General features: G+C 54.4%; 1 protein-coding gene across 9 annotated transcripts in view; it reads left to right on the top strand.

Moving 5' to 3' along the window:
- The window catches only part of P2RY6 (pyrimidinergic receptor P2Y6), a 34,814-nt gene that overhangs the window by 17,947 nt on the left and 2,741 nt on the right, over positions 1-14,126 (top strand). For 5 of the 9 annotated variants that reach the window (XM_059708511.1, XM_059708515.1, XM_059708519.1 and 2 more), the window contains one exon: positions 13,439-13,527. The exons of 1 other annotated variant lie outside the window; for it this stretch is intronic. In XM_059708511.1, coding sequence (XP_059564494.1) covers positions 13,505-13,527 — 23 coding nt within the window. In that variant the 5' untranslated portion in view covers positions 13,439-13,504. Of the gene's footprint in view, positions 1-10,103; positions 10,587-11,504; positions 11,529-11,561; positions 12,339-13,438; positions 13,528-14,126 lie in introns of those variants that run through there. 3 more of the 9 variants (XM_059708518.1, XM_059708512.1, XM_059708516.1) reach the window with 3 other exon arrangements.

Raw genomic sequence — 14,126 nt, 5'->3', positions numbered from 1 at the left:
TTCTAATTTGTCTATTTTTTTTCTGTTGTTGCCTGTGATTTTGGTGTCATTTTGGTCAGGGCTGTTTTGATCGCAAATGACAATGCAACTAGCTTGGGCAATAAAGGTACTAGATTATGTAAAGAAAGGGTCCAAAGTAGACCTACATCAGACATGGCTGGAGCCAGCACTGACAGGATGCCATCAGCACTCTCCTTTTGCGTTCTTTCTACTGACTTCCTACTAGCTTCTTACATTCTCATCCAAGATCTTTCCAGAAGCACCAGGTGTCCAGGGCCCTCACAGCTAAACATCCTGGAGGAAAGGGGAGAGAACCTTTCATCTGGTTCTACCAAAACTCCTGGAACAGACTCTAACTGGCTTCCCCCGAACCAGTCACTGCTCACAGGTCTGGATGGATGCTCTGATTGATCAGCTTTGGGCCAGGTGCCCCCCTTGAATGAACAAGGTTACCAGGGAATGGGGGAGGGGGCTCCCCATAGCAAGAAATGCTTGCCAGGCAAACATTCCTCTCCAGAGGGTCATGAGGTTCACCTTGAAAGGGCATTTCTCACCTTCCTCACCTTCCCGTGTGGCTCACCTTCCCGTTGGGGGCACTGGAAGAAGCAGAGGGGACCCTTTTAGCTGGTCCCTGGAGGAGGCAGCATTTCTGGAGCCCTACAACTGGGGAGAGGGGGAGTCCTACAGCTGGGGGGAGGGCGAGCCCCCGTCAAGCTGGGTCCCAGGCAGTCAGGCAGAGCAATAGAGCGGTGGGTTTTCCTAGCCCTGTGTATTGCAGGAGCTAAGAACATGGACTCTGAAGTTAATCTGCTTGAGTTCACAGCCCAGTAACCATTCATTCTATCTGTGCCACCTTGGGCAAGTCAGCTAACCCCTCTGTGCCTGGTGTACAATGGAGATAAAACCAGTTCTGTCCTCTCGCGGGGACTAAGTATAATATGCATCCGGCACACAGTAAGGTTCAATAACTGTATCATCGTTATCCTGCTTGGGCCTCTTTTCCAACCACATTTACTGGTGCACTGGCAGCTCCAGCTGTGTTCACCTTCCTCCAAGGCGCCTCATGCAGCCTCTGCCCTTGCTGTTCCCTCTGCCCGAAATGTCTTTGCCCCCACGTACGCTTGGCCATTTCATGGTTGCCTCCTCCGCTGAGCCTTCCGTGCCTGCAGAACCATCTCTTCGCCTGGGCCCTCTCATGTCTCTGCAGCCTGATGTCTGCCTATGATTATGGACCTTCAGGTACATGCCCCTTGTTTATAGTGAGCTCCTGAGGACAGAGCCTGGGTCTCCTTGTCGCTGAGTCCACAGCGGGAGCCTGCCAGCTGCAGATGTGGGGAGAAGGCAGTCTAGGAGCAGAAACAGCACTGACCATGGAGCAAAGGAGAACACGGCCGGTCCCAGGAACTGAAAGTGGCTCAGAGCCCTGCAGGTCACGTGGGAATGGGTGTTGAGAACAGAGAGGTCAGCAGGGCTGGTTTGCCTTGATTCTCAGGCACAGAGAAGCCATAAAATACTTGGGCAGCGGAGTGATGAGGTCAGATTTTTGCTGAGCAAATACCCCTCTGGCTGCAGAAAGGAAGTGGACTGGTCAGGGAGATAGATGGAAGACGGAGAGCGTGAGGTGGCTGCAGTCAGGCTGAGGTACGGACAACAGGATGAGAGCATGGACAGTTCACGGAAGGGGACAGTAAGGATGGAGACCAAGCAGGGCTTGGTGACTGATTTGAAACGGGGCCTCAGTTTCGTCAATGTAAGAAACGTCCAAACCTGTAAGGATTTTTTTATGAGTTTATTTGAGCCAAACTGACAATAGTTGCCAGGAAGTAAAATCTCAATGGATTGAGAAAACGCTCCAGAAAATGGCTATTTTACTGTTTATCTTATACATCAGGATCAAAGGGCAGGATGTAAGGGGGTTACATGAAATTCATTGGTGATAGATTAGGGAGGCGGGAGAGAGCAAAGGGGCGGGGGATCTCTGGGATTGGATACATATAAAACGAGCAAACACATACTTTTATTTTTTATCTTACAAAATATAAAATGCTTGGACGCATTGGTGGGTATAGGATAGTTAATAGTCAACAATTAGCACGATAACAATGAGAGTGTTTGTGACCTCTGTTCTGGTGAAGTGGTTGTGCCCTTGGAAGTCTGGAAAAATAAGGAAATGACCCTGACATTCCAAAGGTCTGTTACCCTCCGTGCAAAAAGATAATAGCCAGTTTAGGTAAAGATTGACCTTTGTCAGGGACGATCCCGGCCTAGGACGTGACTACCCGCCATGACCTGCTTTTCGTTAGAAAGTTTTCATTTCAGACCATCCTATGTGGTTACTTTAGGTCTCTGAGTTTGTAAGGCCGCCATGCCGGCCTCCCCTGAGCTCCCCTGTGGCCCCTTTTTCATCCTCACTTTTCCCACCAGGGAAATGGCAATGAGCAGGCCTTGCCCCACTGGCTTCTCCCGGGAGATTGGAAGATGCCAGGGACCTGGCACTGACCACGTTAAACAGTTACATATCTCCCATGTGGTCCCATGTTCTCCCCCAGCCCGTCCCCCACACAGGTAGGACCCAGTCAAGCACAAGGCCAGACACTGAGGAGGCTGGGTCGTCTGCAAGCCCCAGGGACCAGAGCCAGGCCTCCCCACCAGCCCCGCCCTGGCTGAGCTGTGCTGATAGGACACCGGACTCCGTTGGGCAGGGTGGAGCCCAGGCTACTCCACCAGAGAAGGGACCAGCCCACAACCACAGTTCCCTGGAGCAGGTGGCACGTGGTTCCTTCCTGTTTGTCCTCCTCGGCCATGCCTTGTGGAGACACAGACCGATGTGGGAGGGGAGTACGCCTTGGGAACAATGCTGAACACAAGGGACAGGCCAAGGACAGGCTGTGCTGTAGGAGCTCCAGTCACCAGCTGGGTGTCCTCAGGAATCGGGAACCCAGCTGCCCGGCAGCAGGGCCAGGTCTGGGACCCAAGCATTCTGTCTTCTACAGCTGACACCCCTCGGCCAGATCGCTGTGTTTATATCCCAGGTGCCCAATGCCTCTTCTCTCTGAGCTCTGGTTTCCCCAGCTGCAAGCTGGTGTGGAGAAGGAGAGGGGAGAACTCCGGAAGCTCTGAGGGCTCCTTCCCTAGTCAGAGATGGGAGGGCCTGCATGGGCCTGGCAGTAGGAGCAAGTCATCCTTCCAGACTCCTCCAAGTACTCATGTACCAAAGCCAGGCCCTTCCTTCCCCAGGAGAGGGGGCAGGCTGGAGAAACAGGCTTGGGAATGGGGTCCAAGGCAGGAGCCCCGAGGGGCACACTAAAGGGCTATAGGCCATCCTCTTGTCTGTTCTGGACCCTGGATACCCTCCGTGACCTGAGGACTGGAATAGGGCATCTCTGAGAAGCCACGCCTCTTCCCAATCTGTCTTTCTAGCATTCTGGCTGCCAGGGCTGTGGAGGGGTGTGTAGAAGAGGGATGAAAGGTTGCTATGAACCTGGCATTCGGGGCCCCTGATTGGGCCCGATCCCCAGGCCGGACTGGAGCCTCTCTGTTCCAGGGGAAGGCCCCACTTCAGACCCTACTGTCTCTGACCTGGATTATAACCACATCTAATCTGTCCTCCATGCAGCAGCACATGGGATCCCTAAACCTCAAGATTTGATCACACCTCTGCCCTGCTTTACAAGCCATGAAGGGCTCCTTGGCTGGCACACACAATGCAGATGCCAAATGGGTGGCCTGCCATGTGAGGCCCATCAGGACCTGGCTCTGATGACCTATAAACACAAACACTTGCAGAACCCCCATGCCCTCCCATCTCCAGCAGCTCTCCCTGCCAGGAACACTCTCCACTTCCTTGTCCACACTCCACCAAAGAATCACCTCCTCCAGGGAGCCTTCCTTGATATCCCAGGCAGGGACAGAGGCCTCCTCTGTCTTCCCAAAGATCCCTGAGAAGCCTCAGCAAGGGGTCCTGTGTTCTTAACACACTCTCCACATGCAACAGCACACTCTTCTTCCCAGGAACCACCGTGTCACTGCTGACCTCTCACACTACACTCTGAGCCAGGCAGTTGCCCCAGCCACCCTCCGATGCCTATAAAACCCTGCTCCTTCCACACCACATGGAGTTGGCTACAAATGGGGCCCCAGTCCCCCATGGCTGATGTTTGAGGGTGAGGATTTGGGGTTTGGTGGAAGGCGGTCCAGCTGATTGGAAGACCACTGAGTGACTGGGGCCTTGGTAACACTCTATGCTTTTGGCAGCCTCAGTTTCCTCTTCCAAAAATGGTGAGAGACCATGCTGCCCTTCTCACCACCCCACCCCCACAGGACCCAAGCAGGGGATGAGACAGGACAGAGGCAAAGGGCTTTGTCCTCAGATTGGGAAATGGTCATGGCCCCCTGGCCTCATGCCTGGTTTATGGGCTCCACCACCAGGATCCCTCGCTGGACATCAGCACTAGAATTGCCCAGTGGGAATGAAGATCAACTGATGAGTAGTCTTGGGGCAGTCTCTGTGGTGTCCTGAGGCTTGGTGGCTCAGCGGCAGGCCAGACTAGGGGAAAAGCATTGCCGAGGGGCAGATCTCAGGGGTTCATGCGACAAAGCATGTCTCCCATGGAGCTTTCTCAAGGTGGAATGTGGTGGCCTCGGAGGGAAGGCGTGAGCTCCCTATCATGGGAAGTATGCAAGCAGAGGCCAGACAAGTCCGGTCAAAGAGGATTCAGGGGGCCTCCTTCTCGCAGAGGTTGGGGAGAACTCTGGGTCAGATGCTCTTGAGGCCTCGCTGGCCCTGAGGGTCCAGAGCTAGAGTCCTGTCATTGACATCTGGACGTTGGGGTCCAGTTTGGTCTATTTCTCCCAGGTCAGCTTGGGTGCTGGCGATGGTGAGCAGGGCCAAGGCAGGGGGCTTTCTTTCATGGGAGAGGAGCGGTTCTCAGGCTTCCTCCACACCCAAACCTTTCCTGTAAGAGCCATGACAAAGCTGCCCACCTTTGGGGCCTCCGTGTGTGAAACCCCCAAGCAGTGTTGGTGGTCTGCCCTCTGGAGGGTCAGGGCTGGGGTACCCAGGAAGGCTCAGCGGTGCTTTATTTCCCCCTTAACAAGTCCTCCCTGTCATCATCCAAGACAAAGATGTTTTACAATCTTATTGATCCAGGCAGCACCAAGGACAGAGCCACATGGCTCATCTGTACAGACTGGGTTCCCTCCTTCAACATTTCCCTGCGCTTCTTGGGAGCTGGTCTCTGGGGCCCCAGGGACAAAGCAGGCCTTGTACCCAATTCCTAAGAGAATTACAGAGTGGAGGGAGTGTGACTGACACTGATCCTTGGACTGGTCTTTTCTCCCCTATCTCCTGGCCACCATTTCTTTGTCCTTTCTCGGGCCACTGTGTTCCTGAGAGGCAGGTGGCATGGTGGGTTTACTGGACACTTTGGGCAAGTTCCTAATTTCTCTGGCCTCTGTTTTCCCACAGGGAATTGTCACTCTCTTCCTGGGTACAGGCTTTATCATTATTCAGACCTGCATCCTAGTCCTGGCCCACCACTGACTCGCTGTGCCACCCTGGGCAAGTCATCAGCCTTCTCTAAGCCTGTTTCCTCGTCTCTAAAATTGGGACAGCCCTAGACAGTTTGGCTCAGTGGATAGAGCGTCAGCCTGCAGACTGAAGGGTCCCAGGTTCGATTCTGGCCAAGGGCACATGCCCAGGTTGTGGGTTCGATCCCCAGTGGGGGTCATGTAGGAGGCAGCCAATCAATGATTCTCTTTCATCATTGATATTCCTATATCTCTCTCCCTCTCCCTTCCTCTCTGAAATCAATAAAAATATATTTAAAAAAAATAAAATTGGGACAATAGCCCTAACTGGTTTGGCTCAGTGGATTAGAGCATCGGCCTGCGGACTGAAGGGTCCCAGGTTCAATTCCGGTCAAGGGCATGTACCTTGGTTGCGGGCACATCCCCAGTAGGGAGTGTGCAGGAGGCAGCTGATCGATGTTTCTCTCTCATTGATATTTCTGACTCTGTATCCTTCTCCCTTCCTCTCTGTAAAAAATCAATAAAATATATTTTAAAAATAAAATAAAATAAAAAATAAAATTGGGACAATACAACTCACCACACAGGGTTGTTGTAAGAGCAAATGAGATCCTGCAATAAAAGCAGTTAGCTCAGTGGCTGGCACCTGCCGAGTAGCCAAGACTGTAGCAGTGAAGCGGCTCAGGAAAGGGAGGCTCGGAGAGGTGGGGTGACCTCCCGGGTCACACAGCAAGCAGGAGGTGAATTAGGACAGGCACCCAGCTTTCCAGCTTTCCAGTTTCCTGCCCGGGACCGATGGAGATGACACAGTGGTTACTCTGGGAGCTGCTGGGGGCATTAGGCTTGACCTCACAGTCCCTCGGTCCCCGCCTGCCCCTCTGCTGGTGGCCTCCAGGTACATGGTCAGTTCTAGCCTCCCGTACAGGAATGTTAGGGTTCAGGGCCCAAAGCTGTGAATATATGCTGCAGGGAGAGGAGAGGGAAGCATGGGGGTGCAGGTCTACAGGCAGGACTCCTGATCTCACGTGACAGAACCTCAGGTCAAATGGACTGAGACACCACGCACAGGTCCATGGAAGGTGAAGCTTCAGGCACAGCTGGACAGGGCGCCCAGGAACCTGTGCATCTCCAGCTCTCAACTCTGCCATCCTTGCTTTACCTCGGACGGTGTCTGCAGAGCGGGCGACCGTGCCCGGCACACAGTTCACCCGGTGCCAGCAGCTCCAGGCTCACTTCCTACCAGCTTTGCAAACCCAGTGGGACATCTGCCTCCTTCCCAGTGTTCCAGCAAAAGCTCCAGAATGGACGGCGTCACCCCGTGAAGGCCTCCCATCCACCCCTGAGCCAGTGGTGGGGCCTGAGGAGCCCCCTCTTCCCTCATTGGCAGGCCTGGGTCACAGGCCCACCACGCCCAGATCCTCAAGACTCCAGGCAAGGAAGGAGGGGGTCCCGCAAAGGAACAACGGGAGGTGGGGCCCTAATCATCAGAGGGGGGCTGGGAATTGGGTGGGAAGAAACTACTGAGGAGAGGGATGACTGCCAGCAGGGCAGGCCAGGCGGCTGGGCCTGGGCCATCTCCTCCCAGCCGACTGGAGCCTGGCTATCTGGGAGGGTGGGCGGGTCCTGAAGACACCAAAGGAGGCTGTCGGCCAACTGCACTGCTTGCAGCTAAACGGCTGGTTCTTTCTTAAAGAGAGACCCAAGTGATACATCTCCACAGGGAAAAAACGGAACATCCTGGGGGTCCAGGCAAAGAACAAAGACCCTCCCACACCAGCTCCCAGGAAAAGGGATTTATGGGAGGGTCTTGGATCTCCCAGAGCCCTGGGTGGGAGGAGCTGCCGCCCCAAGGGCATGACTAGTTAAAGCAGGCACCACAGACGACTCTCCCTCTTCTGTCACTGCTGCCTTCTGAGCCCTGTTTCTTTCTCTCTCTCTCTCTCTCTCTCTCTCCTATCTCTATCTCTATCTCTATCTCTATCTCTATCTCTATCTCTATCTCTATCTATGTCTCCCAAGGCCACTTGTGACTTCTCAGCCCTGGGCTCACCAGGGCCATCACGGTGTCTGGCCTCCTCATCTCATTTCCAAGGCAGAACTGTTGCTGACTTTGCCGACCTCAGCTTCCTCATCCGTAGCGTGGAGATGGGCATTGTGAAGAGGAAATGAGATGTGGCTTGAAAAGCATTTTGCACAGAGCTTGGTGCACAGTCCATGTCCAGATTGTGGTGGGGATGACGTGAGCTCAGTGATGGACAGCTGGGCCTGGCGCATAGTAGAGGCGCGGGAGAGGCCAGTTCCCTCTTTGCTCAGCCCGTGGAGGCTGGAGAGAAACCAAAGGAAGCAGCTCCGGCCCCAAATTCCCCAAAGCTGCAGCTTCCCCTTCCCTGCACTCAAAATGGTTGTTTCGGTTCCCGCTTTAATTCTTGTTGAAACAGAGGTGAGGAGGGGAAGTGGGAAAGAGAAGAGAAATCAGCTTTCCTGCCCTCCCTGTGCCCTCCTCCTGCCAGGTTTGCCTGCTTTTGTGGTCAGCCTGCTACCACAGCTGAGACCAAAACTCCAAAAGGACGTGGCTCGGCCCCTGCCCAGTCTTCTGGGTGACAGAGAGATACTGGCCTCGGGAGCCTGGCCTCAGGCCGGCCTGAGGTGGACTTCAGGGGGCTGGACGCTGCCTGGGGCAGGGATGGGTTGGTGACTGGAGCACAGAGCACGTGATGACCCTGTCCGAGAGGCACCGTGATTCGCCCTGTCCATCAGCCAGAGACGCAGGGCCATTGAGGGTAGGCAGCCTGTGCCAGGTCACACAGCAATTGGTGGTGGATCCCGGCTCGTCTGACTCCTCAGGGGAAGGAAGCTGAGTCTTGCCCCCGCCATCCTGTGCCTTTGCTGCTAGATCCACAGGCCAGGGGCTGGGCAAGGGGGGTTCCGGGCTAGTTTCCCAGCAGCCAGGCCAGCCAAGGTTGGGAGGCCTCTTCCCACATCCAGCCTGGTCTGCGCTGGTTCCTGACTGGCTGGCAGGCGTGACTCAGGCTTCCAGCTCCTGCCCCTGGCCAGCAGGCCTCCTCATCCCTTCCAGATATGAGGTCCTTGGGGCAGGGGCCGAGGAAGAAGGGGGGCTGCTAGGTCATCTGCAGGGTGTCCTGAGACCGTAAGATCCAAGCAGCCCAAGGCGCTCCAACCCTTGTCAGCGCTTCCTTACGTCTAAACTGAATTGCTTCTGCAGCATAAACTGACCCCTGGTTGTTGCCGGAATTGTAAAAAGGTTGTCCCTTCTGTGGGGTGAGAGACTGCATTCAGTGTTTCTGCTAATAGTACCCGGAGGGGGAAGTTGTCTGGCAGAGGAGAGAACTTGCACATGGGCGGAGCGGCTGGGAAGCCAGGTGGGGAAGGCTGAGGCCGGGCAGTGGCACTGGGGCTCTGCTTGGGGGTTTTGTGATGAGCCAGCGCCCTCAGGCCTCCCCTCTGGTCCCTCTTTGCTCACTCCTCCCATGCTCTGGCTGCAATATTAACCCTTCATTTCCCACACAAGGTAGGCCCAATCCCCACCTCAGTGCCTCCCGCCTGGGATGTCTCTTCACTTTTCCAAGTCCAAGTCCCCTTGGCCCTTTAAGGCCCAGCAACAGACATGTCTTCTCCAGGGGCCCTTCCAGGTCCCTCCCTCCCAGGTGTACCTATGAGCCCTAACCTGAGCTCTCCCTGCAGGTGGCAGGAACTGAGTCCCAAGCCCTGCCCTGAGGCTGACACCCCCAGGAAGCACTTGGAGCTGCTCCCATTCTTGGGACACACCCTGGTGGGTGTGACCACAGGAGTTCCGCGGAGAACTGGCTGCTGGACTGAAGGCCAGGCCTCCTTGACCTTCTGGATCCCAGCCCAGCTCAAATCAGGCCAGGAGATCCATGCTTCTAACCTGCACAAGCAGCCTCCTAGCAGACCTGAGAATGCAGTAGGTGTTCAATTCATGCACGACAGACCAAGTGTTTACCGGCAATTCAAACCTGAATGTTCTCAGTTTGGTCTAAACTTTTGGCCCTGACTTGGTTCCTTACTCTGTTGGCCTGTAAAATGGGTTCGGGGGTGAGGTCAATGCCTTATACTGTGCAGAATAAAAGGGCCCTCTCTCCCTCTGGCAGCTCATCTGCACCGCCTACTGGTGGCCATTATGACCACACTCCACCGAGAAGGCCAGAATCACACAGTGAATAGGGGCCAAGATAGAGCAAGAATCTGGGCCCACAGCTTTGAGTCCTGGTTTGGCAGCAAGGAGGAGTCGGGGGAGGACTAGCACAGGCAGGGAGAACCTCACTCAGGTGAGTTCTCAGAGGCATCACCTCTAACCCCACAGCCCATACCTATCACTCCCAGTGAGCTCCGGGCCGGCTAAAGAGGAAATGTGGGAATATCTGATGGCAGATAGTAGGTGTGCAATAAATGCTTTTGGAGAAAAGGAAGAGATCTAAAAAGGGAGGGAGAGGGTGCATAAGTGGATAGCCACATAGAGGACTGGGCACGTCAGCGAATGAGCTATTCAGTAAATGGAGAATGAGGTGGGGGTGGTGGGTGGAGGAGTGAGTGACTGGGAAGATGGCTCTGGATGTTACAGCTGAAGGAGGAGTCAGAAGCTCTTTAGTCACTAACCTGTCCATTTGACAGATGAGAAGACTGAGAAGAGGCTGAGGAGAAAAGAAGCTGCTGAGTCTATAGGGCTGACCTTTGACCAGCAGCCTCTGGTCTCCCTACTCCCTGCTCTCTCTCTCCTCCTCATCACCCTCTTTCCTCCGCTGGGGTGGGGGAGGGTTCCGGGAAGGAGACCTTTCCTCGACCTCCTTGCTCCTCTTAGGCCCAGTTTCCGCCAGACCTTGGTGTTAGGGGTGTTAGGGAGGGGGTGTCCCCCACAGGGGCTATTTCAGTCCGAGACAGCCCTGCCAGGAAACAGAGGAAGCTGCCCGCCCATCAGAGGTGTCACAGCCTGGGCCGAGGGTGTGGAGCCTCATGTCTGGCTTCCCCTTGCTCCAACACACTCAGGGCCACCACAGCGCTTCAGGGACAGGAGGCTGCATGTGAGTGTTGGTGCATCTCGGGGCCGTGGGCCAGCGTGGAGTGGGGCTGGGGTCGGACACAGGGACTGTGACTGGGCAGGCAGGCTGGGCTTAGCACTGACCTAAAGGAGGTCCACAGAGTTGCGGGTGCCCAGAGGAAGGGACCCCACCCAGCTGGGGGATCGGCAAAGGAAGAAGCACCCTGGCCGGTGAGCTCAGTTGGTTGAGCATCTTCCCGTGCACCCAGAGGTGACCAGTTCGATTCAGTTCGTGGGTTCAGTCCCTGGGAGGCAACTGATCAATGTTCTCTCAGATCGATGTTTCTCTCTCTCTCTCTCTCTCTCCCTTGTTCTCTCTCTAAAATCAGTGAAGACGTATTTTTAAAAAAAGGAAAGGAAGAAGCAAGATTGGATGTGGAGCTTGTTGGATACAGGGGGGTTTTGAGGAACAGAGATGGGGCGAATGGCACTTTGTGTGAAGGGGACAGTAAAGATGGGCGGCTGGGGAGGAAGCCTGGCTTGCTGGCCGTCTCCGTGTCTTGGGAACAGTGTGGTGGAGGGGCAGCGCTGAGGGCCTGGGGTACTTCAGCTGAGGCTCGAAGGCTCAGCAGAGGCTTGACTGTCAGGACAGGGGGTTGAGCTTTTCCCCAAAGGACAGAAGTGGCTGGGGTCTGAGCTGGTCTGGGCCTCAGGGTCTAAGAATGGGTGACAGATATGATGGCTGTGGGGAACCAATGTCGCTGCTGCCTGGAGGCAGGCTCTCTCTCTCTCTCTCTCTCTCTCTCTCTCTCTCAGAACCAGCTCCTGCCAGGACTGGGAGAACAGCTCACCCCTCCTACGTCCTGGGAAGGCAGAATGGATGCGGGAGGCAGGTGACGGCCAGGCCTGGAGCAGACCTGAAGGTTTGCCCTGGATCCTCTCGTGCAGCACTGCGTCCTGCACCGAAGTCAGAGGGGTCTCTGGGGTGTGTCTGAGGGTGACAGGCCCCTCAAAGAAGGGTTCAGGGGCACAGCATGGTTCCTTCCACCAGCTTCCTCCTCCTCCCTCGGACCCTCTGCCCCAGCAGGCTGCTCTCCTCTCGGGCCCTGCCTGCTCCACCTTCCTCCCCACCTGGGAACTCCCCAAGCGTCCTCACACCCCGCTCCACCCAGGGCAACCCCCCTCGACCATCAGGGACTTGCTCCATCCTTCATCCTCTGAAAAGTCTCTTCCACCCTATGGATCGCACTGGTTTCACCCCCTCAGACTAGTCCATATACTGGGTAGAGCAAAAATAGGTTTACAGTTGTTAGTCTAGATAATAAGACAATAACTAATAAATAAAAATATAAGAGTAAACCGTTTGTTCTTGTAAACCTACCTTTGCCGCACCCTGTATAAGGTAAATGTGCGTATGTATTTCTGTATCTGTATCTATCTACCTTCGTCTGCATCTATATACTGTGTCCTCATGCACCCAGCAGGCAGTAAGGACTCATTAAGTGCCTGGCATGTAGAAACCAGAAAATGAATGCATGAATGAAAGAATGGCCTGAACAATGAGTGAAGAGGCGAATGGATAAACTGTACTAATCTTGCCTTCCTGGCTACAGTGGGGGTATCGCCAAGCCTCCTCCTTGGCCTCCCCCTTGTGCCTGACTGGTGAGCTGGGCACCCAGCACTCCTAACTCATGGGATGAAATCAACAAGAATCTTAGGTGACTTAAGGTGATATGGCGCGTGATATAACAGACTGGAGAATCCAAACATCGTTTTGCAGTTGCCCAGAATCTGGGTAAAATATTTTCATTAAAATCAAATTTTAAGTTGGAAGAAATTAGTGTGGGGAGTTACGTTTTGCTCTATTATAGCTTTTTAAAATCTCATAACTTTACTTAGCAGGTATATCCACATTAGGTATACCAATGCCCTGTGCCAAGCACTGATCTTCACCGCAGCACCATGAGGCAGGTACTATAGTACCCCATTTTATAGAGGGGGAAACGGAGGCATGGAGGTTGAGTAAGGAGCCTCAGGCCACACAGCTCACACGTGGCAGAGCCGGGATTTGAACCTGGGCATCTGGACCAGAGCCCATGTACTCAGCCTCAACCCTCTAGCACCCTCTGAGTGCATTTGCAGGACTTCATATTTTTTCTGGGCCTCAGTTTCTCCCGTCTGTAACATAGAGAGAGGGGAGGAGTTGACTCACTATCTCAATGGCAGGTCCACGGAGTTAAGTAGTGAATTCTCTGTGGACACCAGTAAATGTGAAAATGCCAATTGAGAAGTGAGCAACAAGAAGTCACTCATCCACCAGGGGCAGATCCTTCAGGCATCTGTGCTACCGGCTCCCCCAAACGCCAGCCTGAAGGGATGAGTGGAGGGATCGGGTGTAGGATAAAACAGCAAGGCATGGTGTTTATTAAGCACCTGCTGCATGTCAGGCCCAGCATCCATCTTTCTGATGAGGACATAGGCCCAGAAAAGGTAAGTGGAAACCCTGGGTTGAACAGCATGGCAAAAGGGAAGGCAGGATTTGAACCAAGCCTCCTGATTCTCTGAAGCTGGGCTTGGAACCTCTACATTCCATGTCCATGGGCTACACCAAGATGCCTCCTGAGTCAGGTGGTTGGGCTCCGGCTCCAACTCCCACGTGGGCTCTGCCTCCAATTCACTAAGATTAAGAGGCCACTCAATCGCCGACTGCGTCTGCATTCCCCTTCTATTAAGCTGTTGATGCGGTTGCTCCCTCTGCCGTCTGCCTTCGGGAAAGCTGTTTTTACTGTAGCCACCAGAGGGCGCTGGGCTCTGCCAGACCGGCCTTTGTGGCCTTAAGTCAAGTGGAAGGAGGCTTAGGGAACTCCTAAATCACCTCCTTCCCTCATTTTGCAGATAAGAAAACTGCAGCCAGAAGAAGGACCCTGGCTTTGGAAGGTGGAGCTCAGGCCGAGGAGGTAGATGCTGTCCTTGGTCGGCTCACGGTGCGTGAATATTTTGTTCATGTTGATTCATTAAGCGTTACCACGGCCCTCTGTGCCTTGGGCCCGGGCTGGGCTCAGACAGACCTGGCACCTCTCCTCAGGAGATTCCCAATCTGTGAAGGAGAGTCAAACAGGCAGGCCCACCAGGACCACCATCTCCGAACTCCAGGTGCCCGGGGAAGCCCTGGAGAGCATGCTTTAGTGCCTCTAACCTCGTAACATCCTGAGAAGTCGGTGCACCGTTCCCCCATTTTTCAGATAGGAAAGCTGGCACTCAGAGAAGGTCTATCAATAGCTCAAGGTCACAGAGCCAGTAAGTTGGGATTCAAATCAAAGTCCATCCATCTCCAGTTATAGAGGCGAGACATTTGACTCAGATTTGGAAGGATGACAGGAAGTTCAGCCCTAGCTGGTTTGGCTCAGTGGATAGAGTGTCAGCCTTTGGACTGAAGGGTCCCAGGTTTGATTCCGGTCAAGGGCACATGCCTGGGTTGTGGGCCCAATCCCCAGTAGGGGGCCTGCAGGAGGCAGCCAATCAATGATTCTCTCTCCTCATTGATCTCTCTCTCTCTCCCCCTCCCCCTCCCACTCCCTTCCTC

The sequence above is a fragment of the Myotis daubentonii genome, chromosome 9 (assembly GCF_963259705.1).
Source record: "Myotis daubentonii chromosome 9, mMyoDau2.1, whole genome shotgun sequence".
Lineage (NCBI taxonomy): Eukaryota > Metazoa > Chordata > Mammalia > Chiroptera > Vespertilionidae > Myotis > Myotis daubentonii.
This window is presented reverse-complemented; position numbering and strand designations above follow the sequence as displayed.